General features: G+C 45.8%; 1 protein-coding gene and 1 long non-coding RNA gene across 2 annotated transcripts in view; both read left to right on the top strand.

The window, feature by feature from the left end:
* The first annotated feature begins 1,837 nt into the window (after nt 1-1,837).
* The window catches only part of LOC148108104 (uncharacterized), a 100,949-nt gene continuing 75,080 nt past the window's right edge, over nt 1,838-27,706 (top strand). Inside the window, exons 1-2 of the mRNA XM_087853888.1 lie at nt 1,838-1,913; nt 3,061-3,331. Coding sequence (XP_087710014.1) covers nt 1,838-1,913; nt 3,061-3,331 — 347 coding nt within the window. The remainder of the gene's footprint in view (nt 1,914-3,060; nt 3,332-27,706) is intronic.
* LOC148108105 (uncharacterized) lies at nt 3,848-26,663 on the top strand. The gene is made up of 3 exons (XR_015721186.1): nt 3,848-5,352; nt 19,342-19,471; nt 25,151-26,663. It is a non-coding gene; the product is annotated as an uncharacterized LOC148108105 (long non-coding RNA).

Below are 27,706 nucleotides of genomic sequence, written 5' to 3'. Positions count from 1 at the left end.
GTGGACGTCCCTCCAAAAATTAAAAAGAGAACTACCTGCACCTCCATGTTCAAGAAGCATTATTTTCAATAGCCAGGACACGGAAAACATCAGTGCCCTTTAGTGCTGAGTAGGGAAAGAAGTGGTACCTAGAGAATAGCATAGGAATCAGCCAGAAGAAAAGGACATCCCGCTAAGTGTGCTAACAGTACCGGACTTTGAAAGCGTGATGCCAAGTGAAATAAGGGAGACAGGGCAAAGACTTTCTGTAGAGAAGCATAGAGAGAGAGAGAGAGATTGATCCTGTCTAGAGAGAGAGACAGAGAGCTATTTTTCCCTTCTCTGTGGAATCTGAGACAAAGAAGAGAAAAGGGGGAAGACTAACTCAGAAAAAGAGATCAGATTGAAGTAACCAGAAGCAGAGGGCGGAGGGGGTGCGGGAATTTAGTGAATGGTGAAAAGGTACAAATTCCAGTTTCAGATCAATAAGGAATAGGGATTTACAGTACACCCCAGGACTACAGTTCATTACTGCTCTATGGTGTATTTGAGAGGTGTGAGAAGAGCAAGTTCTGAGAGTTCTCATCACAAAGAAAAACCTCTCTTTCTTTTCTTTTCTCTTTTCTTTTCTCTTCTCTTCTCTTCTCTTCTCTTCTCTTTTCTTTTCTTTTCTTTCTCTTCACTTTAACCACAGTCAGAGGGTCAAAGGTAACACGCTGTACATATTCACGGGGAGAAAGGAGTACATAGGGACCTTCATTCAGTCGTTCAACAAACACTGGATTTAGCATGAGGTAATCCCCGTTCTTGGCTGGGTTCTGCCCAGAACTCCTGTGTCCCACACACCTCTGGTGCTGATTTGCTGATGCCCTGGGTGAGGCACTTCCTTGCCTCGGTTTCCCCCTTACGGTGACCACGCTGGCTGCCGACACTGTTAACAAGGATGCTGCGGGAAGGAGGAGGTGCCAGCCTCGGAGTGTGGGTTCCCGGGGGAGGGGGTGCAGGCCTTTCCCCTGTAATTTATTTCCAGCTCAGGTGCTTGTGAACTCCTCCCAATCCTCCTGCTGAAGTGTGTGCAATGTCTGTGGGTTGTCACACGCATTAATTATCTGCTGAAGGTTATAAAGTACCCCTCGCTTTGACAAGATCACCCTAAAGAAAAGGGCTTTATCAACGTTGCCATTAAATGCAATCGCAGAGAGTGGAGAAGATGGAAAGGAAAATCGCTCAAGCCAAAGAATAAATGACATTTCAGAAAACGCAGAACAAGTGGATATGAAGATCAATTGGAACTTAAAGTGACGACATGTCCAATGACATAGTCGCAGATTCTGGATTGCTTCGGGCAAGAAAGGGGGACGGTACACACGGAGCCAGACAAGAGGCCCTGAGGCAGGGTGCAAAAGGTTTGATCCTGGGCAGTGTCTTAACCCTTCTGTGCCTCCGTTTTCTCATTCATGAAATGGGACAATATTCACACTGAACCGGAAGGTGATAATAAGAGAATACAACTTCATACGCCTGGCATCTACCAGGTGCTCACAAATCACAGCTGTCATCACGGAGAGTCAACGGCGGAGGAAGCGAGAGGTGGGCACGGAATTCGCAGGTGCTCAGAACGCATTTCATTTCGTTGGACTAAAATGAAGCTTTGTTTTAAATGTCCCTGTCTCATTGTTTCCAGACTGTATGTCATCTCACCATGCAGCACATAGACCGTGCAATGCTGGTAAATATAACAGGCTCCCGCGGGGGGGGGGTGCTGATTTGTGGCGTGTGCCAGTCTCCATGGGGTGCATATTCCCACCGTGGCTGATTTCAAGCTCCCAGCCTGCCCTTACTGAACAGTCAGGAAGAGATGTCAGCGGCTCGTCACGTCATTTCCGTGGATTTCTGCTGTAAAGATACAACAGACGAGAGCGTAGATGATGGCAGTATGTAGTAAAGCCATCAGGAAATGATGAGTTTGGGATATTTATTACCTTTGTTCTTTTAAAGATTTTATTTATTCATTTGAGAGAGAGAGAGCAGGGGGAGGGGCAGAGGGAGAGGGAGAAGCAGACTCCCCTCTGAGTAGGGAGACCAATGCATGGATCCATCCCAGGACCCTCCTGGCTTGTGGTGAGGATCAAAGTGACGCCATAAAGATGAAAGTAGCCCTGCCCCTTCCTATCCATTTTTTTTTTTTTTAAGAACACAAATCAGATATTACTTCCTGCTTGAAACCCTCCCCAGGCTGCCTGCGGCCTAAAGAACAAACGCCAGGTTCCTAAGGATGCCTGAAGAAGCCCCTGGACGAGTGCATTTTTGCCCCTTCCACTTGGTGTCCTGGGTCTGCTCAGCTGCCCTAGGCCTGGTGACTCCCAGATCCCGGGGGTCCTCCTCTTCTTTCTGCAGCCCAGGGACCAGCACGCAGGCCCCACATCTGTCTACCTCCAGCCGCCTCCCACAGCCTCTTTCAGGCCGTCTTTCAGGATTCAATCTAAGTACAGCCCAGCATTAGCTGTGATGCCACGGAACACATCCCTGATGTGAGCCTCACTCTCCTGTGTGCAGAGGGTCCCGGGACACCTAACTCCTCGGGGTGGGCAGGAAGCCTGGCGAAGACACGCGCGAGGACTCGGGCCAGGCCCCGGCCCACTGGGGGGCGCGACCCTGCGGGTTCCGGCCCTGGGGCTGGGCTGCAGGGCGGCGGGCTAGGGAGGCCCTGCAAAGGGGCCGCGTCCGGGCTGTGGGGGGCAGGGCAGCGGGTGGGAGGGCTTCCCCGAGGTCGGTCCAGCCCCGCCGGCCCAGAGTGCCGCCAGTGGGACCTCCGGGACCTCAGCTCGGCGGGCCGCGCCTCCCGGCCTCCGCCGAGGCTTCCCCAGACCCGGCCACCACAGGCTCGCTCAGTCCATTGCCGTCCTGAATGCCCCGCGCGACTGTCCGGCGCGGTCTCGGGACCGGAGCCCCGTGTTGTGCAGGGCATGCGCGGGCCACCGGGCGCATGCCCGGTCCTCCGGAGGGGGGTGGTGGGGGGGGGCGGAAGCTAGGCGCGGGGACGCGGCCGGGCGCGCGCCGGGGCGGTGAAGCGCTCCTCAGCCGGTCGCCGCGCATGCGCGGCCCTCGCCTACGCAGCACGGCCAGAGGGCGCAAGCCCGCCGCTGCTGCTGCTGCTACTGCCGCCGCCGCCGCCGCCGCGACCGCCGCCGCCGCCGGGACCGCCGCCGCCGCCGCCGGGACCGCCGCCGCCGCCGCCGCCGGGAGCGCTGTGCGCCCGCGGCGTGAGGCGTTGGAGGGAGCGCCGCCCGTCGGTTCGCGGCGCCGCCTCGCAGTGGTCTGCCCTCGCCTCCCGGCGCCCCGCGCGGTACATGTGAGTGCGGGGAGGGGGCGGGGGCCGGGAAGCGGGCGGGTGGGCCGGCTCCTGGTGCTGGGGGTTGGCAGGGCCGCGGCCCGCGGGCGGAGGGCCGAGCGGGGCTAACCAGCCGGTCCGCGCCGCGGATGAGGCGGAGACGGACCCCTCCCGCGCGCCGCTTGGGAGGCCGAGGATGTGGGGAGGCCGGAGAAGTGGGGAGGACGAGGGAGGGGCCCGGGGAGGGCGGCACTCTGGGGAGGATCGGGGCGCGGGCGGGTCGGGAGATGTGGGACGGACTGGGGGTTTCCGGGAGGACGGGGATGTGGGGAGGCCGCCGGGGGGACAGGAGAGGCCAGGGAAGGGGGACGAGGGGGCGTGTTCTGGGAGAACGGCTATGGGTGGAGGACGGACTTGTGGGGAGGTCGGCGTGCTCCAGCAGGCCAGGGGACGAGGGGAGGCCGGGGGCTCGGGTAAACGGGGAGGTTTGGGGGACATGAGAAGGCCTGGGGGGGTTCGTGAAAGATGGGGAAGTTGGTGGATTCGGGGGTCTCGGAGAGACGGAGGGGCTGGAGGCCGGAGCGCACAGGGAGGCCGGGGGCTTGGGGAGGCCAGCCGGCCTCCTTGGGAGCTGGCCAATTGCCTCAAAGACAAAAGGGGGGAGAGAGAAAGGAGGAGGAAGAGGGAAATCCTTGGGGACCTGGAGGGGGGAGAAGAGCCCTGACCCGATATGGGGACTCACTGGCCCTGCGGCAGGGAAGGGCGAGCCTCGAACCCGGATCCGGGCCAGCTCTTTCCCCGCAGCTGGCGCTCAACTTGCTGTGGCCCTGTGGTTTTTGGGGCGAAAGCCCTGGAGACCTCGTTGATTCATTGTGCCTCCAAGTTTACCTCTTCCCAACCCAGCCCCTAGCTCTGCTTCTGGCTTAGGTGGAAGAAGGACTTGTTTCTTTCTCTCTCCTTTCCTTTCTTTTCTCAGGAGGAGGAGGAGGGGTGTGTGTTTGTGTGTGTGTGTGTGTGTGTGTGTGTGTGTGTTACTTGGTTTTATTTAATTGCAGGATTTAGCTTAATGCAGTAAGGGTAAAAAAATTTTTTTAGTCATTTCAACAGTGTCTCATTCTTGCATGGTTAGCCTGCAGCTGGGTTTTTGGCAGTGAGACTAAGATAATAGTAATGTAGTAATTATGGGAACTGGTTGAAATACATTCAAGCTGAAGGCGGTGTAAGGATTTGGGGATCTGTACATAAGACGACCAACGCTGGGATTCTTAGGTAGAATGTCAACATTTTCGTGGTTGGAAAAATAGGCCATTACTATTTGAAATGAAATACCAGAGCCTCACTCTTAATATTTTATTTGTAAAACTCATAATGGAAGCAGTCTTCTCTTGGAAATGTGTGAACTCTGGTCAGTTGTCTCATCTCTTGAAAACCTGAAAGGTGGATGAAGTGATGGAAAGATACATTGCAAATTAGCATTCACCTTATTTTTGTTGAGATCCAATGTAGGTGATTTTTTCATGCCATTGTGCTTTGGAGATAATTTTTAACATCCTGCAATATTTAAACACATGAAACTTCTGAAGAAAGTTTGCGTTCCGGTGTCTTTATGAGTACATTGTTTTCTCTTTGTGGCTGTCCTTGGAGGTGAAACACTGAATGAGCCTACCACTCGTGTCTTGAATACATTTGTGTGCTAAATGTTGTCGAAGCAGCAAGATCCCATGTTACACATTCTTTAAGTAATATCTTTCCGGTGATTATCATACACTCTGATTTAATAATGAAAACTGGGGAAAGATTGTTTAAAACCCATTGCTGTCTTTTAAAGGGTCCCACAATCAACCTAAGACTTGAGTATATACACTGAATAAAAGGACCTACGCATTGTTCAGAGGTTATGATGCATCAAGAAGCAAGTCCTTGGATAAATAAAGACATTGAATCCAGAACTTAGTGTTTAAGGTTTGGGGCCAAGAGTCCTGGGGCAGAGCCCTACAGGAGAGAGGACTTCAGCCTCTTTTCAGGCCGGCGGTCCGCTGAAGGTGAGTCGTGATTAGGAGTGAAGCTCCATGAGTGCGATGGGGTGGAAGTGTCCGGTGAAACCAGAAGTTAGGAGCCACAGTGCAGATCATTAGAACATTTCTCACTAACATCGTTTCTCTAGCACTCCATGCCCATTGTTGGAAATTAGAGAACTTGACATCCCAATTCTTAAAATTGGGTTCTTCAGCAAGTCACATAACTTTTCTCGCTGGGAAGTTTGAGAAATTGTCTAAATAACAATTGTATTGTTAAAGCTATCCCCTTAAAAAAATGCTGATTAGTTCCCGCAGGAAAAATTATAGTGTCTTCTGTGTACTGTATATGTTCTATCGTGTAGTAAAGAGTCATTTTGAACATGACTCTTCTTTTTTGGATGTTAGTTTTGAGTTGCTACTTCTCTATCTCTAAAGATTTTATGGAAACCTTTTTTCCTGTATTTTTAAGTGTCTTAATTTTGAGAAAATACTTGTCTCAAGGGTAACACAGGAAAGATGAGAGTCAAAGTCTTAATATGTAAGTCTTTAACTTTTGAAAGTAAACATTTTCAGTTTAGACAGTTTTCGGCTAAAATCTTGTTTTAAATTTCAATATAATTAAAAATTCTATCGTTTGTGAAATGAGGGGTTTTTTTTGGCTTGTAAACCAGTAAAGTTTAGTTTCTGTAGTAGTTTATTTTGTCTTAAAGCTCGAGCTTAAGAACTTATTTCGTTACTGTATGTCCTTACTAAAATCCCTTAAATAATTAGCAAAATATTGCTGTGGGGGTCTTTGGGAATTTTTACTGATGCCTATAGAAATTATTTAAAATGCAAATTCTAAAAACTTGGGCAAAGTAAATGACCTTATTTGAGTGAATAGTAGTAAATTCCAGGAAGTTTGTGAGTGCAGTAAGCATTCAAATCTGAAGTCGCATCTCTGTCCTTAGAAGGATCCTCGGTGGAAGAGGATGAGCGCGGTTCCAGCTCCTGTTTGGGTGTACCTGTGTTTCAGTGCCTCAGCCAGCTGCCTTAAGTAGTTGTTTTTTTATGTCTCTTCTGAAAACCATGTTTCGTAGTGGATTATTTAAACCGTTGATGGCTTTTTCTCTCTGCTAATATTTGTGCAAGGTTTTTTTTTTTTCTCTCTTCCATTTCATGACTACCAAAAGGCAACCTAGTGTAGGAGAAATGAAATTGCTGTCTACCACTTTGTGGCATTAATTTCTAGGAATGGTGCCAAATCTTACCATTCAGAACTACATAAATGTGTTTCTGATTATAAAGTGCCAGAAGAACCCCCTCTCTTCCTGTCTGTAACAGTTGTATTGTTTTTTTTTGCTAGGCTCTATCATGGAAATAAAATTCAGATAGGCATATGTAATTCAACTTTCAGGATAGGTGAGATTTTTAGCAAATGCCGTTAATTATGGTCTGATTTGCATAAACACTAATGAAGTGGTTTTTAGAGGAAAGTATGAAATAGATGTTTTTGGCTGGGTGGCACTATTGCCACTTTTTAGCAGTTGAAAGCCTCCGAGAAGGGAACAAGTAGCATCGTCACAGAGTTTACTTATTTGTCAGGACATGAAGGTCTTTCCTTGCAAGCTTTGTATTGAACGAAACAAATTCTGCCTAGATCTTATTGATATACATTGGCATTTACTGTAAACTCATTTTTCAGAACAAGAAAAATGACCAAAGTCATACATGTGAATGTTATCCACTGATAGGGGAGGAGATGTAATGTTACTGCTACGTGTGGGGTATTGTGTGTTGTTGGTAGGTGTCACTACCTTTTTACCGATGAATTAAATCTGGGAGATGACACGTGCCAGACCTGAGGTGATTGCTTTCATGCTTTTTCTCCTTTATTCCTCCTGAGAAGCATTGATTGTGCTATTGCTATCCTCATTTTTGCAGAGGAGACACTGGAAGTTTGGAGTTTGAGGAGCTTGCCGTGGGCCTCTTGGCCCACAAGGGGTAGGTCCTTGTTGGCTGGGCCTGCTGAACTCTCTGTGCAGCTTCTAGGACCAGACAGGACTAGAGCAGCAGTAGTCTCACAGATCTGAACCCAGCCTTCCGAAGGGGGAGTGAGTAGCATGCAGGTGTAAGTACCGTGTCTGGGAGAGTTGAAATAATTATATTTTCTGTTTGAATCTGACGCTTTCATATCATGAAGCTGTGATCTGGCCAACATGGTGTAGGTAAACATTTTAATGAACATACCAAAATTGTTTAATTATTTTAAGTTAATTTAAAATCAGTTAAATACAAATATATAATGCATAGTGCAGTGATTGACGCTTCTTATTTGTTCAAGGTTGTGCTTTAGTAACCTCTACATTGTTACAGAGTGTTTTCATTGGTGACTTTTTTTGGGGGGGGTGTCAGTGTTTATGATTATAGTTTTGTGGGAAGCAAGGTGTAATGTGAGGGAAAAGTAAATTGTAAATTTCTCATGCAGTTTTCATCCCCTTGTAGTAAATCCTAGAATTTATAATCTCTAACACATTGCTGCTCTATAAATGTTTCTGAAGTGAAGGTGCTCATTCTCACCGATTTAGAATTTTCCATAGTGCTTTTAAGACTCGACGTACTCTGTCCTCCTTTATTTAGGGCCAGTGGACCAAAACCAAGGCTCAGAAGAACCTAAAAAGTTGTATCTATGGGCTGTCTGTGCCTAGGATCTCCTTTCTGCCTCCATTTTCTATCTTGAAAGTCCTGCCATCTGGTGCTTTGGATTGTGCTGTGAATGGTAGGTGCTTGTTGGGTGTACTTGGGACCAAAGCACCATGTGTTTGTCTTTGATGGACTGAAGAAAGAGCTGAAGTGGTTTTATACATTCCATATTTGTAGTGCATTGTGTGTCTTTTTATAGAATTTAAGCAACACGAGGGCAGAAACTTTGTTTTACACACTATGGCATCCCCAGTGTCTGACACAATATTTATTGAATGAAAGAACCCAGACTCATTCGTTGTTGGAGAACTGTTCCTGCGTCAGTCAGCAGTCCACTGTTTTTTGTTTGCCTTGGTAAAGAACCTTACTTACAAACCAGGTAGGACTTGATACCAGGGAGAACTTGGATTATCTGTTTCTATCTTTGTCTGCTTTATTTTAGATTACAAATATCATGAAACTTGAGCTGCGGGAAAAAGGCATTTCTCTGTCCCTTTATGGTTTTCAAATGTTTTTTTCTAGAAATTAATTTTGTAGGAATTGGTCATGTGTTCGTTAGGACTCATTCTATATTCTGAAGACCTAGGAAGTTGGGATTTATAAAAGATCCTTGATGACTGGTCTAGAAGCTCTAATGTATCTTTTACTAATCAGTTGGATTCATCATGTACTTTACAAGGGTTTTACATTATGCCCTGAAACCATTTTTAAAAATGCATCTTCCCAGGGGCGCCTGGGTGGCTCAGTTGTGAAGCATCTGCCTTCGGCTCAGGGCATGATCCCAAGGTCCTGGGATCGAGCCCCACATCGGGCTCCCTGCTCCGCTGGCAGCCTGCTTCTTCCTCTCCCACTTCCCCTGCTTGTGTTACCTCTGTCGCTGGCTGTCTCTCTCTGTCAAATAAATAAATAAAATCTTAAAAAAAAAAAAATCCATCTTCCTAACACTGTAATGCCAGTTCCATGACACACCGGCCTTCCGATGATCTGCTTAGAGAGTCTTTTACGTTGTTGTTCAGAGTAAACGTTTTGAGCAACAGGTCACTTACCTTCACTCAGGCAAGAAAAGTCAGTATTTGGGTAAAAAAAAGAGTTTGTTCTTCCTCAGCAAGTTCCCCTTGGTCTTGCTTATTGCGAAGGGAAACACGTGCGTGCGCACACCACAGTAAACCAGTAAACTGGTTGTTTGCAGTGGTTCTCAAAGTACAACTGCATCACCATCACTTGGCCGGGTTAGAAATGCCTGTGCTCGTGCCCCACCTCTGACCTCCTGAATCAGACTCGGGGGGTGGGGCCCGCAGTCTGTTTGAACATGCTGTCCAGGAGCTTTTGTTGCATGCTAGTGTCTGTCAACTACTACTTGAGAGTGTTTTAAGAGAAATGCAAGTCGTAGCAGGCAAAAAATCAGTCGTAAATGGCAGAGGCATGTGTTTGGCTTCTGACCACTTAGATTTGCTAGTGAGATTGCCTTCACTTCAGGACTCTTTTTCAGTATGTTTTTCAGGTTTTCTAGAGTCTTGGGAAGACCTCACAACTAATTTTGTTTAGGGATTTTGAATGTTTTATGCTGAGGTCATTAAATTCTTTTGAATCTTGGTTTGGATTTTAAATAAATGATTTTGCATTGAAATAGCAATTTGTATGGCCCCTGGACTTGTGGTTTTTGGCAGATAGCAGGAAAGTGTGTATATGTGGGTGCTCAAGGCACGTGTTCCCTGGTGGTTTTGTTTCGGTGTTGAAAGATTGGCTTGCTTATACTAGAGTCAGGATGATTTCCAAGTCTTGGGGTGACTACTAAAACAGTATTGTATGAATTGATTCTATGCCTAGCATTAAAGTCATACCTAAATTTAATATGTATTGTTTTGCCTTTGTCCTTTATTTTTTCCCTAAGATCAGAGCTAGATAAAAGTTAGTGTTCAAAGATGGAATTGGTGATATGCTTACTTTCTACTATGTCTTATGCAGAGTTGGACGCACCTGAAGGCAAATAGAATATTGTGAGCTCAGGGACAGGGACTCTGTATTATCCTGTACGGATCTGTGGGTCCTTCACAGCTTCCTCCTCCTCCTATAGTGGGTTGGCCCTCAGTCATTGGTTTAATGATTGAAGAAGAGTCTGTGCTCCTGCTGAGGGGGCCTTGTGACCTTGAAGTACATGAAGTTGTTACTAAGGTAGAGAAGAGAATTAGGGACAGACGGGTGGACTTAGGTTACCATCATGTGGACGCGAAGTACAAAGGATGTTTCCACGTCCTCTTCTGGCCCCCATCAGACTGAGTCAGTGGTGCAGCCCTGTGATGGAGAAAATAAAAGGAATGAGCTGGTGGGAAAAAGTGATCTGAAACAGTTTCTTTCTCCTTACATTGGTCAAGTGAAGTTAAAGTTCTAGTTTATAGTCAGTTATAGACTGTGAGCCCACTAAATGTACATCAGAGCGCCTGGCCTGGAGCACCTCTCAGTGAGGGAGTCTCCTGTTGCTCCCCGCTGTGCTGGGAGGCTCCAGCCGCCCCCCAGTCTTCTCTCTAATGACTGCTTCAGCCCTGCTCTGGTCTTGTGTCAGTCGCCCCGCCCCGCCCCTTCTGGTGGTTTCTGCTGTGTTGCTGCCTTGTGGTTTTAAATAGCCTTTTCCTGGTTACAGTGAGGTTGCACATCTTTTTATACATTTACTGGCCATTCGGATTCACTGTTTTTCGAAGTGCCCATATTTTTCTATTAGGTTATTTTTAAATTGATTTGTAGACTATATATATTCAGAACACACATTCTTTGTTGGTTATGTATTTTGCTGCTGTCTCTTCCCACTTTGTCATATGCAGTTTCACTGACTCAGTGGTTTTTTTGTGGTTTTTTTTTTTTTATGAATAGAAGTTCTTAAGTTTAATTAGTGCCATTTGTCAGTCTTTTCCTTTGTAAGCTTTTTGTGTCTTTCCCTGCCCTGAGGTCATGAACTAGTTCCTCATTTATTCTCTAAATGCTTTTATACTTTTGCTTTTAACCTTTAACTTTGTAATTCTCTCAGAATTGGTTTTGGTGCATAATCTGAAGAAGGAATCCAGCTTCATTAACCTGTGGACAGGCTAGTTGTCTGAACACCGTTCATTGAAAAGAGCATCTTTCCCCCAGCGCTCTGCAGTGCCCCTTTTCTTGGAAATGAAAGGTCCGTGTGTATGTGCATGTGTTTTGGGCTTTCTTGAATTCCACTGGTACTGCCCAGTTTAAGTTGCTTCAATTATTTTAATTTTATAACAGGTCTTATTGTGGAACTCTTCCCACTTGGTTCCTTTTTAAGCATACCTTGGCCCTCCTTGACCCTTTGCAGATCTGTATCTGTTTTAGAATCCCTTGCTGACTTGCAAGGAATTTCTGCCTGCTGTTGCTTGGGATGACGTCGAACGTGATCAGTGTGTGGAGAGTCGTTTCTTGGTTTGAGTTATTACAAATAAAGCCTTTGAATAATTTTGCTCAAGTCTTCATGTGACCATCGGCTTTTGTTTTTCCTGGAAATGGTTGGGTCTAGCACTGTAATGGCTGGATCCTGTGGTAGGCCTATGTTGGCTTTTTGAGAAAGCGTCAAACTCTGTCCTGGAATGGCTGAACCATTTCACATTCCTCCCAGCTTTGTGTGAGAGTTCCAGTCACGCTGGATTGTTGGGGCAACATTTGGTATGGTTAGTCTTTTAGCTTTTCAGCCATTCCAATAGGTGTGTAATGGTTTTTCTTTGTGGTTTTGCCACCTGTGTATCTTTTGGTGTTCAAATCTTTTGCCTATTAAATTTTTTGTCTTATTGGTGGGTTCTTTATATATTCTGGATACAAGTCTTTGTCAGATGTGTGCTGTGCTTTTCTCTCATGCTATGGTTTGTTTTTGCATTCTCTCTCTCTTTTTTAAAGATTTTATTTATTTATTTGAGGTAGGGAGAGAGAGCGGGATGGGGGGAGGGGCCAAGGGAGAGGGAGCAGCGGACTCCCCGCTGAGCAGGGAGCCTGCTGCCTGCTGGACTCAATCCCAGCACCCTGAGATCATGACCTGAGCCCAAGGCAGACACTTAACTGACTGAGTCTCCCAGGTACCCCTGGACTGTGCTTTTTCAGTGTCGTAGTTAAGAAGTTGTTGCCTAATCCTAGGTCACAAAGGTTTTCTCCTTTATTTCCCTCCATCCCCCTCTAGAAAAGTTTCAGGTTTACATTTAGGTCTGTGATTCATTTTTATTTATGGTGTAGAATATTATTTGTAGGATTCTTAACTTAGTTCTGATTATTTGTAGGAGTCTATTGAGGCATAGAATGAAGATATAGCTCCTTCTGAGAGCTTTTTTTTTTTTTTTTCTTTTTTGCTTCAACCAGTTTAAAGCAGGTTTAAGGCTTGAGGTATTTTGGACCGCCCAGTGCTGTGATTTTACTGGAGAGGTGATTCACCTCTGGTTTCTTTTATCTTGAGCTCTGTAGCCTTTAGGGCCCTGCTTCTGGAGGGAGTGTTTTTGGTTGAACACCCTAAGGGACCCAGCTTTTGATTCTTACTCCTCTTTCCCTGCATGGTTGTAAAAATGAAAGTTGAAAATTTTCAGAATTGGCAAATGACTGCAGGGCAGAGGTGGTTTCTGTGCTTGTTCATCTCTTTGGGTTCCTGATTTCACTTTAATTTTGGCCTGTTCTTTCCTTATTGTCTTGTCAGTTTCTGGTTGATTTTAAGATTTTAAAGTATTCTGTCCATCTTTTTTAGTCTTTTTCAGGGGAATGATTGGGCCAGATAACATAGCCTGTAGTTAAGGATACAGGGAAAATTGTGTTTTATTTCACTGCAGTGTTTGGAGTCTAGACTTGGATCTGTGTCTCCTGTAGTCGTTGCTAGCCATGTGTGGCTATTTAAATTAAAATTAAATAAAATGAAAAGTTCTGTTTGACAGTCACACTAGCCCCAGTTTGGGTGCTCAGTATGCAGGTGTGGCTAGTGGCTACCACCTCGGACAGTGCAGAGATGGGACATTTTCATCGTCATGGAGCGTTCTCTTACACAGTGCTGGCCGGACTCTTGACTTTTTCCAAAGTCCGCCTAGAGCAGGAACAGCTAGACAGAGGATTGAGCCTCTTTGACAGGCGTATCATGGAGCCTGTCTCTAAGGTGGTGTGGGTTCTCAGACCGGTATAGGTGGGATCATGGGAGGCTGTGGTGCACTGAGTAGAAAACCACTAAGTACTGATATTTAATTTACAAATACCTGCCTAGTGCTTCCTTAGGGTGTCTGTTTCTTTCTTTTTTCTTTAATTTACAAAAAGTAGCAGTAATTTAAAAATTATCAAAATTAAATAGCGAGTCAAAAATTAAATTTTACCCTTAGCTAAAGTCTCAGGTATTAATAATCAAAGATGTCTAGGTATCATAGTTTGTGTAGAGACGCAGGTCTTTTTAGTAGAAAGAGCATCTTAACTAGGAAACAGGAGGTTGAGGTACAAATACTGGTGCGTTGCCTTTAGTCACGTGACTTCTGATACTGTCTATATAAACTCTAGTATCTGTGATCTTTGAAGCTCTGCGTGCAGTTACTATGTGGGATGGTGTACACATGTAAAGTGCCAGGACAGTTGACCCCTGAACAGTGCGGGCCGCCGGACCCTTCCCCATAGTTGAGAATCGGCAGTTAGCACATATTTTGTATGTGTATCATATACTGTATTATAAAAAGGTAAGTTAGAGAAAAGAGGATGTTGAGAAAATTATGAGTGTATACGTGGACCCAGTTGTTCAGGTGTCAACAGTATTAAATACCTGTCTTGTGCCTGGTGTAGTGTCAGCCCCCGGGGGCACAGACAGGAGGGGAGTGAGGCAGTCAGCGTGCAGTATGATGCCTACAGTGATAGTGCCAGAGCAGAGTGCTCTGAGGACCTGGAGGGCATGTCCCCGTCACGGTCACCCTCAGAGGTCAGCAAACTTTCTCTGTTAAAGGTCAGATAGTAAACATTTCAGGCTTTGTAGGCCACATAGGGCCTGTCACATAGCTGCCTTTTTTTTTTTTTAAACAACCTTTAAAAGGGTAAAAACCTTGATTAGCCCAGAACCATACAGAAACTGGCTGTGGACCAGATACCGTGACCTCTTCAGGTCTGGCTGTCTGCAGGGATCTGTAGAAAGAGAGTGGAAGGTGGGAAGCAGGCAGGGCCTCGTGGAGGACATGCCCGCTCTAAAGGTGCAGAGGCGGGAGAGGCTGGGGTCTGTGAGACTGGATGTTTTTACTAGTGTTCAGGAGTACAGAAAGGGTTGGGTCGAGAAGGAGGTAGGGTTGATACTATTGACAAGATCAGAGCAGCGTGTGGTTGATTCTGACGGGAGCAGATTCCTATGACAAGCGGGTGGTTAACTAGTACAAGGGTCGGTCAAGGAGGTGTTGCAGTCATGCGCTTCAGAAGGGAGAGGAGCCAGCCTTTGTCATTAAGGGAATGGCTGCCCGGTGTCTGTCGCCCAGCTAGTAAAGTGATGGGCAAAGTTCAGATGGTCCAATCTAACAGCCTGTGTCCTTTTAATTCTACAATTACGTTGTACACACAAGTGAAGAAGGCCTTAATTAAGGGCGTGACTGAGGAACTGGAGAGAGGGTGATTTGAAGCCTGTTTCTCAGCCAGTCTCCAGGCTCTGACCTGGGAAATGAAGAGCCAGGGCTGAGAGAGGGGTTGTCCAGAGCAATTCCAGGATGGCTCCCAGATTTCTCCCTTGGTGAAAAGTCCATGAAGATCTTTTTGTTTTTAAGTGCTTACTGATCAGACTGTTTGTTGCTTAAGGAGGAAATGCTCTCTCCTAGGTCCATGAACCCCAGAAACGGTACGCAGAATTGTGGTTATGCACATGAGCTGTTTTCCTGGGGTAGGATGCTTGGGCTTTCATCCCATTATCAAAAGTGAGCCCAGCCCAAGGCGGGGGCACTCCTTGTTATTGGACTGTGGATGTCTGACACTCTGCCCGGGTGTGAGGCTGTAAGGGAAAGCTAAGCATCCAAATCACAGGACTGTTACTTTAAGTGTCATACATCCCAGACCGCTACATAAAACACAGGCACATGAAGCTGTCACCTGAGCCCAACTGTACCAACCGAGGTCTACCAGCCAGCAGTGCAGATGTCTCCCCTGGCCTCCGAGAGACAAAACAAGGCCCGGTTTTTGTACATAGAAGGCCAGCCAGGAGAGTTTGGGACTCTCGTTGGCATGGATGTTTCAACATGCTGTTGTACATGAGATGAAGCTAAAGTTTATAAACTATTAGGAATATCTTAACAGTCCCATGGCTATGAGAGATGGACCAGTGTCACTTTTAGTTGGCTGTGTTCGTTCCAAAAAGGAGTGTAGTTTTTCTGTCCACTCAGAAGTGTGTTGATAGTTAATAGTTGTAAGACAGTACCTAACTCGTCCTGTTACAGTTAGCTCTTCCGTGAACAGATGCAGGAGGAACTGGGCAGCTGGTGGTTTATGTTCGCACCAGGCAGATGAATGTGGTGTCCTGGAGTCTAAACTGGATTGGTTCGTGTTTGACATTAGCGTTATATGTAATTTAGGAATTACAGACTCTGGATTATAGCAGTCCGTGCAGAGATTTGCTGTTTTTGGTGATATATGGCTGCCCTATAGAAGTTGAGGCTTAGAGGGGAGCGTTTGGAAATGGGTTTATGTCTGAGAAAGTTTCCCTTTTCCTGTTGACAGGACTGTGACCTCCATTAAGGGCCAAGTGTCATGAATGGCAAAGATCTAAGAAATGATGGAATTCAGTGATGGTGTAGACGTTAGAAGTGAAAAACCCTAGGCTGTTTAAAATATCACCCTTAAGATTTCAGGCTGGGGATAATTGTGATTCCAGTGTAGGTAAAAAGTTTGGCGTCTCCTTGGCTGTGTCATGGCAAAAAAAAGCTTTGCTTTTTGCTTTGGGAAAAATACATTATTTGTGTCCTAAGGAATTGACTTGATAAAAGAGGTAGCAGGAGTAACTTAGTTTAAATGCAAGTTGTCTACATATGAATTAATTTTTGTCGGGTGACGGTTGATGATTTGGTTGGTGAAGAGTTGATGTTTGATTTTCGTCTTTGAGTCTGCCCTTTCAACTATTTCATTGGAAATTCTAAACTTTTCCACTGGGTGTTTGCCTCCTTTATTTTTATTGTTTTAGGTAGTCTAGGGTTTTAGAGGTTGATCTAAATTTAGGGATCAGCTGGTCCGGGGCTCCCACTGTAGAGAGGAAGAAATAACAGGGTAAGGCTCCTTGGGTAAATGGCTCCTTGATACTGACAGAGGAGAACTCTCAAGATTCTCTCAGCTGTCTTGACCTTTAGCTCACGGGTGATCTTTTTAGTAGATGAGAAGGGTATGAAGACAGCTTCTAAAACTCAGGTTTCCTATTAACTGTCAGGAGATTGAAAAAAATGGATGTAATTGAAAAATGGGTGAGAAATGGACACCGTTGAATCCGTTGTTCACACTGTATCCAAGTAACTTGTGGTTTGCATTCAGTCATTTATTTCTACATTGTCTTGGATATTTGAGGAATGACAAAACAAATCTCACACGTGTATATAGTCTAAGTTTTAGAAGACTAATAATGCCAGTTGTTCTCACTTCTCTACCAGATTCAGAGCATTGTCCTGAGTCACTCTTGACTCTTGAGCATCTTGTCCTGATGGGGAGTCATTAAAAAGAAGACAGTCCTGGGGTGCCTAGCTGGCCCAGTGGGTGGAGCATGTGGTTCTTAATCTTGGGGTTGTGAGTTTGAGCCCCACGTTGTGTGTAGAGATTATATAAGTGAGTAAGTAAGTAAGTAAAAAAAAAAAAAAAAAAAAAAAAGACGGTCACTGCCTCAGGAAGCTTTTGGGTACGTCAGTGGTCCTGAAAGTAGTGTATGTAAGAATCACCAAGGAGAGTATATGAGAGATGCAGGCAGGGGGGCCTGGTGCCTTAGTCAGTTAAGCGTCCTACTCTTGTTTTGGGCTTAGGTCATGATCTCAGGGTCATAAGATCCAGCCCTGTGTCAGGCTCTGTGCTCAGTGTGGAGTCTCCTTTCCTGCCCCACCGCCTCGTGATCTGGCTTTTTCTTTCTCAAAAAAAAAATTTTTTTTAATGCAAATGCCTGGTATTATCCCACAGAGATGTTGGATGATCATTGCTCATGTGGAAGCCTGTCACCTGCATTTTATTTTTTATTTTATTTTATTTTATTTGTTTTTTAAAGATTTTATTTATTTATTCGACAGAGACAGAGACAGCCAGCGAGAGAGGGAACACAAGCAGGGGGAGTGGGAGAGGAAGTAGCAGACTCCCAGCGGAGGAGCCTGATGTGGGGCTTGATCCCATCATGCCGGGATCACGCCCTGAGCAGAAGGCAGACGCTTAACCGCTGTGCCACCCAGGCGCCCCTGTCACCTGCATTTTAAACTAGCATCTCCTCGTGCTGAAAGAACACTGCTGTAGTGTTGCTGTAAGGACGTTGTAAATCATCAGGACCTAGAGTTTGGGAGGCCCCCAAGACTACCTGCAGGTTCCGTGGTTCACTAGAAGGACTTAGAGAACTGCGAGAAGCCATTATCCTCATGGTTATGGTTTATTACAGGGCAAGGATGCGGACAGAAGTCAGTGAAGGAAAGGCACACCGGGCAAAGTCCAGGGAAGACCAAGCATGAGCTTCTAGTTGTCCTCTCGCAGTGCAGGTGTGCTGACTTCTCCCAGCACCGATGCTGCCAACCAGGGAAGCTCACCTGAGCCTTGGTGTCCAGGATATGTATTGGGGGTTGTCCCATAGGCACTGCCTACATGGCTGAGTTTAGTCTCCAGTCCCTCTGGAGATCAAACTGGTGTCGTGTGTGGCGCAAGGCTCCACCAGAAATCAAATTGTTAGCATGGACTGTCTGGTGTGGCCGAAGGCCCCCAGCTAAACAAAGACCGCCTTATCAGGCAGGGGATTCCAAAGGCTCAGAGGTGACTTCCCAGGAGCTGGGCAATGGCCAAATCTTCCCTGGGGCAAGCTTAATCCTTTCCTGCATACAGCCTAGAAAGTAAATTGTTATTCCTGTCATTACTAGGGAGTTCAAGAAATTACTGCTTTTGGGGCGCCTGGGTAGCGCAGTCCTTAAGCGTCTGCCTCCGGCTCAGGGTGTGATCCCGGCGTTCCGGGATCGAGTCCCACATCGGAGTCCTCCGCTGGGAGCCTGCTTCTTCCTCTCCCACTCACCTGCTGTGTTCTCTCTGTCACATAAATAAATAAAATCTTCCAAAAAAAAAGAAAAGAAATTACTGCTTGTAGGTAGAAGATACATTGCAACCACATGTAGTGTAATTTGCCACAAAACTAAAATACCAGAATTTCTGCACCCAAGTGAAGACGTCTCCAGAAGTGTGTCATACTTGACACCTGTCGTAATGTTTTCATCAAGAATTTGAGTAAAGAACAGGAGTTAATGCTGGGAGACCGTTCATTTTTAGAATCAGGATTTGAAAATACTTCGACAGGTTGTAATGAAGTGCTAAAATCAACAAGGTAAAATTTATAAGGAATAAAGGTAAAATGACAGACTTAAGTTAAAAAGAAAAAAACAGCTGAGAAGTTAAAGATATGTGGTATGTGCCTTAGCTGTACCTGGGTTCAGAAGATCTGGGGAAGATGACTGAAACGGATCGGCAGGCTTCTTTGTGAAGGGGCAGATGGTAGATATTTTAGGTTTTGCAGACTAAGAGGCAAAATGAAGGATATTATGTAAGTACTTACATAACAGGAGAGAACACTAATATCTATAAAATTTTTATTGACAGAATTTCAAATAATAGTTGAGTATGTATATATATTTTAATACAGGTCTAATAAGAATGGAATTTTTTTTCGGGGGAGGGTTGGATAACATGTTTTGTAATTGGAGCTCACAGGTAGTGTTCCGTATCATCACAACCAATGACAAATGTTCAGTCTCGGGGCTGATCGTCACGGAAGGTTACAGATGTCATCTCTGACAGTGTCTGCATACTCGTAGGTGCTCTTGCACACTGATACCAGTTCGGGAGCATATCATTTCAGTTTAGTGTATTCATCGTTTGGCAGACATCGATAGAATTCCACTAGATTCTTTTTGATGTTTGCCTTTCCGCACGTCATTACAGCGCAGATTCCTCTCTCCGATGGATGGTCTGATGGAAGTGCCTCAGTTGCTCGGTGAAGTGGGTTTGAGATACGTGAATTTTCATTGTACTTGCATTGAGGTTTGAGAAATGCCGCTGGAACTGTAGTTTGAGCTCAAAACACATCTGCTACACGTTTGTGTGGGGACATAAATCCACTTCTCTCTTTAACTTTTAATTTTTTTCATTTTTAATTAGACGCTATGCCCAGCGTGGGGCATGAACTCCACCCTGAGGTCAGGAGTTGCACGCTCCTCCGAGTGAGTCAGCAGGCGCTGCTCTAACTTGTGGCGGCGGGGGAACCGTGTGGCCGCGTCGGACGTTGCTTGTGAGTAAGATGCTTGCAGCCACTGAAATGCCTTCACTGCCCGAAGTCCCTCATATGAGCGCTGCTGTGCCTTGTCAATTTAGGCTGAGCTCATGAAGAAATGTTAACATGTAGGAGCAAAAGCTAATTTCCGAAGCAATTCAGTGTTTGGTAATAGTGATGAGTAAAGGGGGGGGGTCTTTTTCAAGTAGATTTCAGTCTTGGCTCTGCGGTTGAAAAGTCACAACAGAGCCTTGCACAAACCATTGAACTGCAGTGTGGTAGGACAAGTCAGGCTATTTCATGAGGTTGCCGTTGGTGCTACTGGCTCAGTAACACATGATGGGTTCGAATACTTTCCACAAAGTTCCTGCTCATGAATGATAGACTGAATAACCATAGTTTAAATGCTTTAAGCAACTTATATTTTCATCATTGTATATTTTCCAGCTAACCCTTTTTCTGCTCTGCAGATATTTTTACTGTCATCAGTTATAATGTGTCTTAGCAGATTCTACTCCAGGTTGTATTAAATCAGGGTTTTCTTAATATCTTTAAAAGTGTTCTCACCAGCAGTTCCACACTGACTGCCCTCAGAGGCCCCTTCTTCAGTCCCATTGACCCCTTGAACAAACAGCCTAGCAGTGTGGGGAACACCTGTTGGCTCAGTCCTTCGCCTCGTTCCTTCACTGACTCTCTGTTGTCATCCATGTAAGATGAGGGACCATTTAGGGTTTGGAGCAGAGAAGCGATGCCGTCTGATCTAGGCTTGGAATCGGTCTGCCGTGGTGAGCGTGTGTGCTAGGGTGGCAGGGCTGGGAGCGGGGAGGCCTGTTCCGGAGTGCTGTAGTCATTTCGGTGAGGGATGGTGGCTCCGGTCACGATGGTGTTGGTGAGCATGATGGCGAGGGGACAGCGTCTGGGCCTCTTTTGTGGGAAGAACCAACATTACTTGCTGACAAGACCGGATGGGGAATGTGGGAGGAAGACAGGCGGCAGGGGTGACGTCCGTTGTTTCTCGCCTCAGCAGCTGGAAGGCGGACGTTGTCGTGAACGGAGAAGGCTGTGTGTAGGAAGGTTTGTGGAGGGGGCGGGCCAGTCAGCACCTGGGCTTGGAGGTGTCGGACGTTTCACTGAGTTCTCTTCGGTGATGCTCCACTTCCCCAAGGGGCCTACAAGCAGGCCCGGCAGAGAGTACACCTGCCAGGGTTTGGTCAGGAAAACCCGGGCCATTCTCGACAATTAGTCGTACGGGGAATTAGAATCCATCCCTACCTCTGGGAGGGCTGGCAGAGTTGAAGAGAATGATGTTTCTCTTCATTTTGCCCACGTTGCCTCTTATTAGCGTTCACTGCCCGCCGCCCTGAGCTGTAGCGGGAAGGGGTTTTGGGAGAAGTAGCTCTGCCGTCTCGGTGATGCGCAGGAGCAGGCCGCGGTGGGGCTGCGGTGCAGAGTGAACAGCGGTCAGTCCAGCGCAAGGCCAGGCAGTCGGGCTGAGCCGGAGGGACAAGTTTTAGCTTTGTTAGCATAGAAGCAGCATTTGAATGAGCTTGCCTGGGAGGTAAGCATAGCTGAGAGGAGAAAGGACAGAGCCCTGGGCGACTCTGGAAGGAGGGAGCCATCGGTGGGGTAAGAAGAAAATCACGAGAACATGAGTGGGAGATCAGCTCTTGTCAGTTGTCGAAAGGACGAGCCCTGGGCTCTAATGATTGGATTGAGCAGTGCAGAGGTCGTCGGTAGTCTTAGAGGGAGAAGTTCGTGGAGTGGTGGGGGCCAGAGCCAGTGGGTTTAAGAGAGAAAAGGAAAAGAAGAATTTGCGATATCGAGTATGTTGTGTGTATGCTTGTTTGTGGAATTATTTGTACAGTAGTTGTTTTAAAGTCCCTCTGGGCTGATTGTCATATTTGTTTCCTTCTTGATATTGGCTTGTGTTGATTTTCTCCTCCCACGGGAATTGACGCTTTTCTGGTTCTTCCTATGCTGAATAAGTTTGGGGTGTGCCCTCCCCATTTAGGATATCGTGCAAGGAGACTTTCCATTGTATTGAAATCTGCTGATTTTGGTCGTGGTTTAAATCCAGTCTTGCTTCCTAATCCCCCTGCTCCAGTTTACTTTTCAGAGTGGTCAGAGAGCTTCTGCAGTTACTCTTTCCAGCCTTCCTAGTTGCTCTTTCTAGGAGAGGCAGGAGGGAATGTGCTTCGTCTTCCTTACCTAGATCTGGGACCCTTCGCTTTGCAAACTGCTTCCATTTGTCCAGGTAGTGATCTCCAGTTCCACCGAGGCCAGTGATGCCCGCACGACTGTGTCTCTTGATCACTTACCACTCCCAGGCCTTGCAGGAGATTTCCTGCTAAGTACTGCACGCATTTGGTTCATGGGTCCTTCCTTTGGTGCCTCTCTCAGGTAGACAGAATGACCCTTAGGTATACCTTAGTAGCCCATTCGTTCATATGTGTACAATTGAAGTGTTGTCTTGTCTTGAATATGTTAACTGTGCCTATTAATTAATTTGAGTAGAATAGTGTTTCTTTCGTATTTTTAATGAGCCTTTGCGCAGTGGAATTTTCTATGGATATTATTTACAGTGTAGAACAGAATGGTGGTTAAGAGGATGGGTGTTGGATAGGTCTTGCTTTGAACCTCAGATTCGATTCTTATTCCCTGCATGTTGACCAGGTTCCTTAAACTCTAAATCTGTTTTCTTATCTGTTAAGTGGAGATTATCATAACTCTTTGACAAATGTGACAGAACATAGTTCTTAGTACATGGCTAGTTAGGGAAGAATCAGCCTGAGGTTCAGCAAATACAGTTCCCAGTGATGTAGTTATTTCTGTTGTGGGGATTTAAAAGCTAATCTTATTCCCTGATGAGTTTGACCAGCGTATCTAAGAAGTGCAAGCAGTTGGTATTCACCGTGTACTCTGCATGTAGAACGGGCGATTTATTGTTGTTGTTGTTGTTCCTAATACCGGTTTTTCAGCAATTAGTAATATTGCCTCTTCATTTCCCTAATGTATTCACATCATCAGCAGCTTACTACCGGTTGGACCGCAGACCCTGTACCATGCGCTGGCACACAGATGAATGGGATGCGGTGACCTATGACCTATGAGCTGCTCCACTGTCTAGTATTAGAATGTGTTTGACTAGAAAATTATTTTGAAGCGTAAAGAAGCTTTTGTTTGCCCAGATAACTTTCATAATCATGTTTGCATTCTTTATACATTTTTGGTTTTTCAGAAAGTTTCTTCTGACCTGTGTTCTTCAGAGTACAGGTTACTACGGCTTGCCTGAGTGCAGAAACCTTTGGTACACTGAGCTTAGAGGAAGGGACACCTGTGTGAAGTGGTTATATATTTTGGATGTTAGAGACCTTCACAGATAATTTAAATGGTTAGAATGTTGTGCATTGAGAAACAGTGGTTTTGGGCTTTATTTGGCAGTTAGCATCAAGCGGACCATTTCTTGCCAGGGGCTCAGCCTGCATGGTTAATTCAAGCCAGATATCTTCTAATATGGCAGGGTGTCATGTTGACTGTTACTCAGCTTCAGAAAGAATCTTTCTGTCATGTTTGCTTTGGAAAGCCCAAATCATGTCCATTGTTTTAGCAGTAATAATATCTGGGTAACTTGGGAAGCCAGAATAGCATCATGATTCTAAGGTAAGCTGGTGTTTGAATGCCTGATCTCTCTCTCCCTTGTCTGCTGTGTGACCTTGGAAAATGTCTTAAGTTTTTTTGGACTTTGTTTTCTCACATGCAAAATGGAACAAGAGTAGTAATCAGTTAGGGCTGTGAGGATTCCAGAGCTGGTGCTTGTAAAGCACTTGGGAGAGATTGCTATGACACCACACCCTCCGCAGATGGCAGGTTGTCACTGTTGTCCGGGTGAGTGAGAGGTGGGTGTCAGGGACTGTCCAGGTTGGACTGTGCACTGAAACGAGACGATTAGAAGCAAAGTGATCGTGTGGAGTATGTTACCTGTTCAGGAAGCATAGATTCAGAGTGTGTTGTGACTGGTGGGAAATTCTCATTTGCATGTTAGGGGGAAGAGAGTTCAGAGTAGCCTGAGGACCCCGTGTACGTATAAATGTCCCCACTTATGCCAGAAATGTAGAGAGTGTCCATCTTACAAATACCTTCAAGGAGCTGGCAATTTATTTCATTGTATAATGAGCCAAGTTTAATTTTTCTTTGTCTGGAGCAAAAGAATTTAAGCATTTTATTATAGGATTGGGGAAATACCTAGTTTTCTGCCCTAGTTGAACTAGTTCAAATTGTTATGCTTGTATTTTAGTAGTCCCATGCTGGACGTGGCCCTAAGCTGCCTGCAGTTCAAATGGCAGACATCCAGCAGGTCCAGTGTTGATAAATGCGGTGTTGCTATCTGCTTGAATTCTCCTTAAAATAGAAACTAGAGTGAGGAGCAATTATAAGGCCCTCAAAGCCAGTGTATACGCTCATTTATTCATCATTAGGTCATTCACGCATCAAGTGCATGTGTTCTGATCGTGTGTTTTAGGTGTTCGGTCCAGTGCGCGCTGTTGGTTATAGAGTGGCGAACAGAAACCAGACGTGGGGAGTAACTGGGCTGTCTTGTGTTTGCGGTTAGTAAGGAGAATAAAGCCAGTTCCAGCGGACTCGCGAGATTTCCCTGAATGACATTTTCAGGTTTATACTCCTAACAGACAAGAGGCAATAAACGAACAAACAAACAACGACAGTAGAAAAAGAGGGCTTTTAAAGAGCAAATGGTACTCACCTGCTGCAGGCACTGGGGCTTTTTGACCTTCACTTTGGTTTTATTTAATAGTGCTTTAAATATTTGTCTGGGATGGCGGTGCTGAGGCTGCGGAACTTAGGCTGTCGTTGTCCCCAGAATCTTGCTGTTTGGGTGGAGGAAGACACTGACAGGCCCGATTTAACATCCGCTCTAGTTTGTTGCACGGGAAGCTCCACCACCGCAGAGTCCTGCGTCTCTCTCGTCTATTGCCTTGTGTCCTGGGGCCTGGGGCCGTGCATGGCATTTGTCAGCCACTCCACAGATACTGGTGTCATGTGAAGGCGTGCTGAGGGGGACAGGAGAGAGGTGTCTCACCTGGGGGAAGGGCAAGGCTCCCACCGCACATGCGTCCAGGTCAGCCCGGGGAAGAAGGTCCAGGTGGAGGAGGTGTCGAGGAGGGCACAGGTTGTTCTGTACACCGAAAATGGCTTAATGTTGCTGCTTTGTAGGATTCACGGGAGATAGCATGACAGTCAGACTGGGCTTGATCATTCAGGGGCCGACAGGTCATATCAAGGAGTTGGGATTTCCTCTTCTTCAAAAGGAGTAATTCTAAAGTACTAGAAACCAGGTGTCCTGATACCCAAGCCGGCACTCTTTTCATATTACACAATGCGTACAATGTCAAGCAAGTGTCATCAGGTCTTGGGTTCCATATCCGTTAGTGATAGCCGGACTATTAAAGTTCTGTAAGCCCCTGGTGAACTTTTCATCTTTTGGGGAGAGTGAGGATATAGGAGAAATATTTGTTTTCTCAGGTGTGAAAAAAAGTTGAAACTCTTTAAAGGCAAGCAAGGTCCATATGTCTTTGAATTCTAGTTCTCCGGAAGGATAGCAGGTATGTGTAGTAGATACTCAGTACCCGAATAAATGCAAAAAAATACAAAAACCCTTTGCTTTTGTGTATACTCTTGTAGCAGGCGTTGTACTGGACTCTGCAGGGTGATAACTGGATGAGAAATGATCCTCTCCAAAAGGTCTTTACAGCCGAGGAGGGGAGACAGAGAAGTCAGTCAGTGATGATGGTACAGTGGGTAAGTCCTGTGATAGAGGTGCGCCCAGGGCATTATGACAGGTACTCATCTTTCTTCAGTCCCCCACATTCTTTTTTTTTTTTTTTTTTAAAGATTTTATTTATTTATTCGACAGAGATAGAGACAGCCAGCGAGAGAGGGAACACAAGCAGGGGGAGTGGGAGAGGAAGAAGCAGGCTCCCAGCAGAGGAGCCTGATGTGGGGCTCGATCCCATAATGCCGGGATCACGCCCTGAGCTGAAGGCAGACACTTAACCACTGTGCCACCCAGGTGCCCCATCAGTCCCCCACATTCTTAACCCTTTTTATACCTATTGTAATTTACCCCCTACCCCAGACCTATTTTCCCCATACCTTCCAGTAGCCTCTTAGTAATTTTTCTTCATGGTCATACAGACTCATCTCTTCTTCACATTTGATTTCTGGCAGACAGTTTCCTGGAGATCTCCGTTCTCTTCTTTTCTGAGCTGCTTGCTCCTTCGGTCTTTTATTGTGTTGTCCCTGGATGTTCCTTTGTTCTCATCGTTTGGCTTTTGTCCAGAGTTGGATTTTATGTTTGTGGCAACTCTTGTCTTTGTCTTTCTTCACTGACTTCTTCCTTTTGGTGGCGTTAATTACTTTAAAAAGATAGTACAGTGTTTTTGGACAAGTTGAAGACAGCCTTCAGCATTCCCTCCTCTTGAGCAACACTGCTCCGGCTTGGACTTGTTTCCCTCTCTCCTGGTGCACAGCCACCATTCTGGAATCTCCCTTCATCGTCGTCCTGGGGATTCCCTTATCCCTTCTAATGGAAGCTCACGCCTTGCTCATTTTTTGTTGATGCTCGTGTTTTGGTGGAAGACTTCCTCCAGGGGCTTTCTGACATAGGATGCTTAGGAGGCAAACCTTTTGGGACCATGCATGATTGAAACTTGATTGATGGTTTCGCTGGGTATAGAGTTCTGTATTGGAATTCATTTTTGTTCATAAATTCAAAGATTGCTCCATTGCCTTCTTGTTTTCATGTTACTGTTTTAGAATTCAGAAGCTATTCTCATTTTTCCTTCGTATGTAACTTTTCCCCCCTCCCATCTTTAGAAGCTTGTAGGAGTTTTACAATTTGTCCAAGTCTTTTGGAATATCGTGATGGTGTACCTTGTGTGGGTCGGTTTTCATCCACTGTGCTGCATATTCAGCGGGTCCCTTCATTCTGGTAACTGGGAGTTTTCAGTTCTGGGAATACTCTTTGGCATTACTGTGCTGAGGTTTTCTCTCTTGCTTTTCCTTATTTTGTTTTTCTGGAAGTCTTATTATCCGGAACTTGGCTGTCCTGGGCAAAGGTTGTAATTATCTTAATACCTTTTTCTTCTTTTTCTTCTTCCTTCCTTTGCTCCTCCTTTTCTGCCTTTTTTTTGGGGGGGGGTGCTTTTTTATTCTCTGTTCAGGGAGAACAGAGAGAAACTTTTCTTTAGTTTATTATTTCTGATTTCAGAAATGTTCTTTAGATTTCCAAGAGCTCTTTTTCTATTTTTCTAGAAGAACATCCTGTTTTTCTTTCTTGATTGCAGTGTTGTCTTACCTCTATATTATTGATAGTTTGTATAGTCTCTGTTTCTTTTAGGTTGTTTCCTTCCTTCTCCTGTCTGACGTGGTGGGGCCCTTTGACTTTTACATCAGGGTATTCTGGGTGGGCCATGTGTTGGGGGTCCCCAGGGTTAGTATCTTTATATCTGTCTTTTGGAGCTGATCAGATTCCCCAGAAATATTCTCCAGTCCCTTTCCGGCACAATTCTGACTTCAGAATCTGGAAGCCAGCGGTGTGCGTGTGTGGTCTGTTGTAGGAGAGCTGGAGAATTCACTGTTCACTGTATATACGGTCATTAAGTCCAGGTCTGTTCAGTGCAGCTGGGCAGGGTGACTTCAGTCCATAGATGCCTCTACTTTTCTGGGGAATGCCCCCTCCCATCTTCTTTCAGAGTGAGGGGGCGTCACGTTGTGCCTGGTGTTGAGGTTCTGGTTTCAGCTTCCATGGCCTTCCCCGGCTCCTCTGTATTTGGGGCTATGCCTTCTTTACCTCCGTTCTGTCTACACTGCTGCTGCCACTTCTGGTCTTCTAGGACACTGCTGTGCAAGTGGAAGTGGTTCCCGTGTGTTCCACTGCTGAATTGGGACCTGGCTTTCTTGGGCCTGCTGACTCATTTACTTCAGTCTGTTATAGTTTCTGTCTCCTCCAGGTTTCTTCTTTTTACTTTTTTGTTTGGGTCTCAATCTTCCATGTTAGAAGATTTCCTCAGTACTTCAAAAATCTTGGCTTTTTTCTCCTTTCAGTTCTCCCTGTGCTGTTTCAAACATTTTTAAAAAAGATTTTATTTATTTACTTATTTGAGGGAGTGAGTGTATGCACAGGAGAGAGAGCAGAGAGCACAAACGGGGAGGGGCAGAGGGAGAGGGAGAAGCAGA

Source organism: Ursus americanus, chromosome 22, assembly GCF_024610735.1.
Source record: "Ursus americanus isolate L20-20 chromosome 22, mUrsAme1.1.p, whole genome shotgun sequence".
Lineage (NCBI taxonomy): Eukaryota > Metazoa > Chordata > Mammalia > Carnivora > Ursidae > Ursus > Ursus americanus.
The sequence above is the reverse complement of the archived record's forward strand: the minus strand, read 5'-3'. Positions and strand labels throughout refer to the sequence as shown.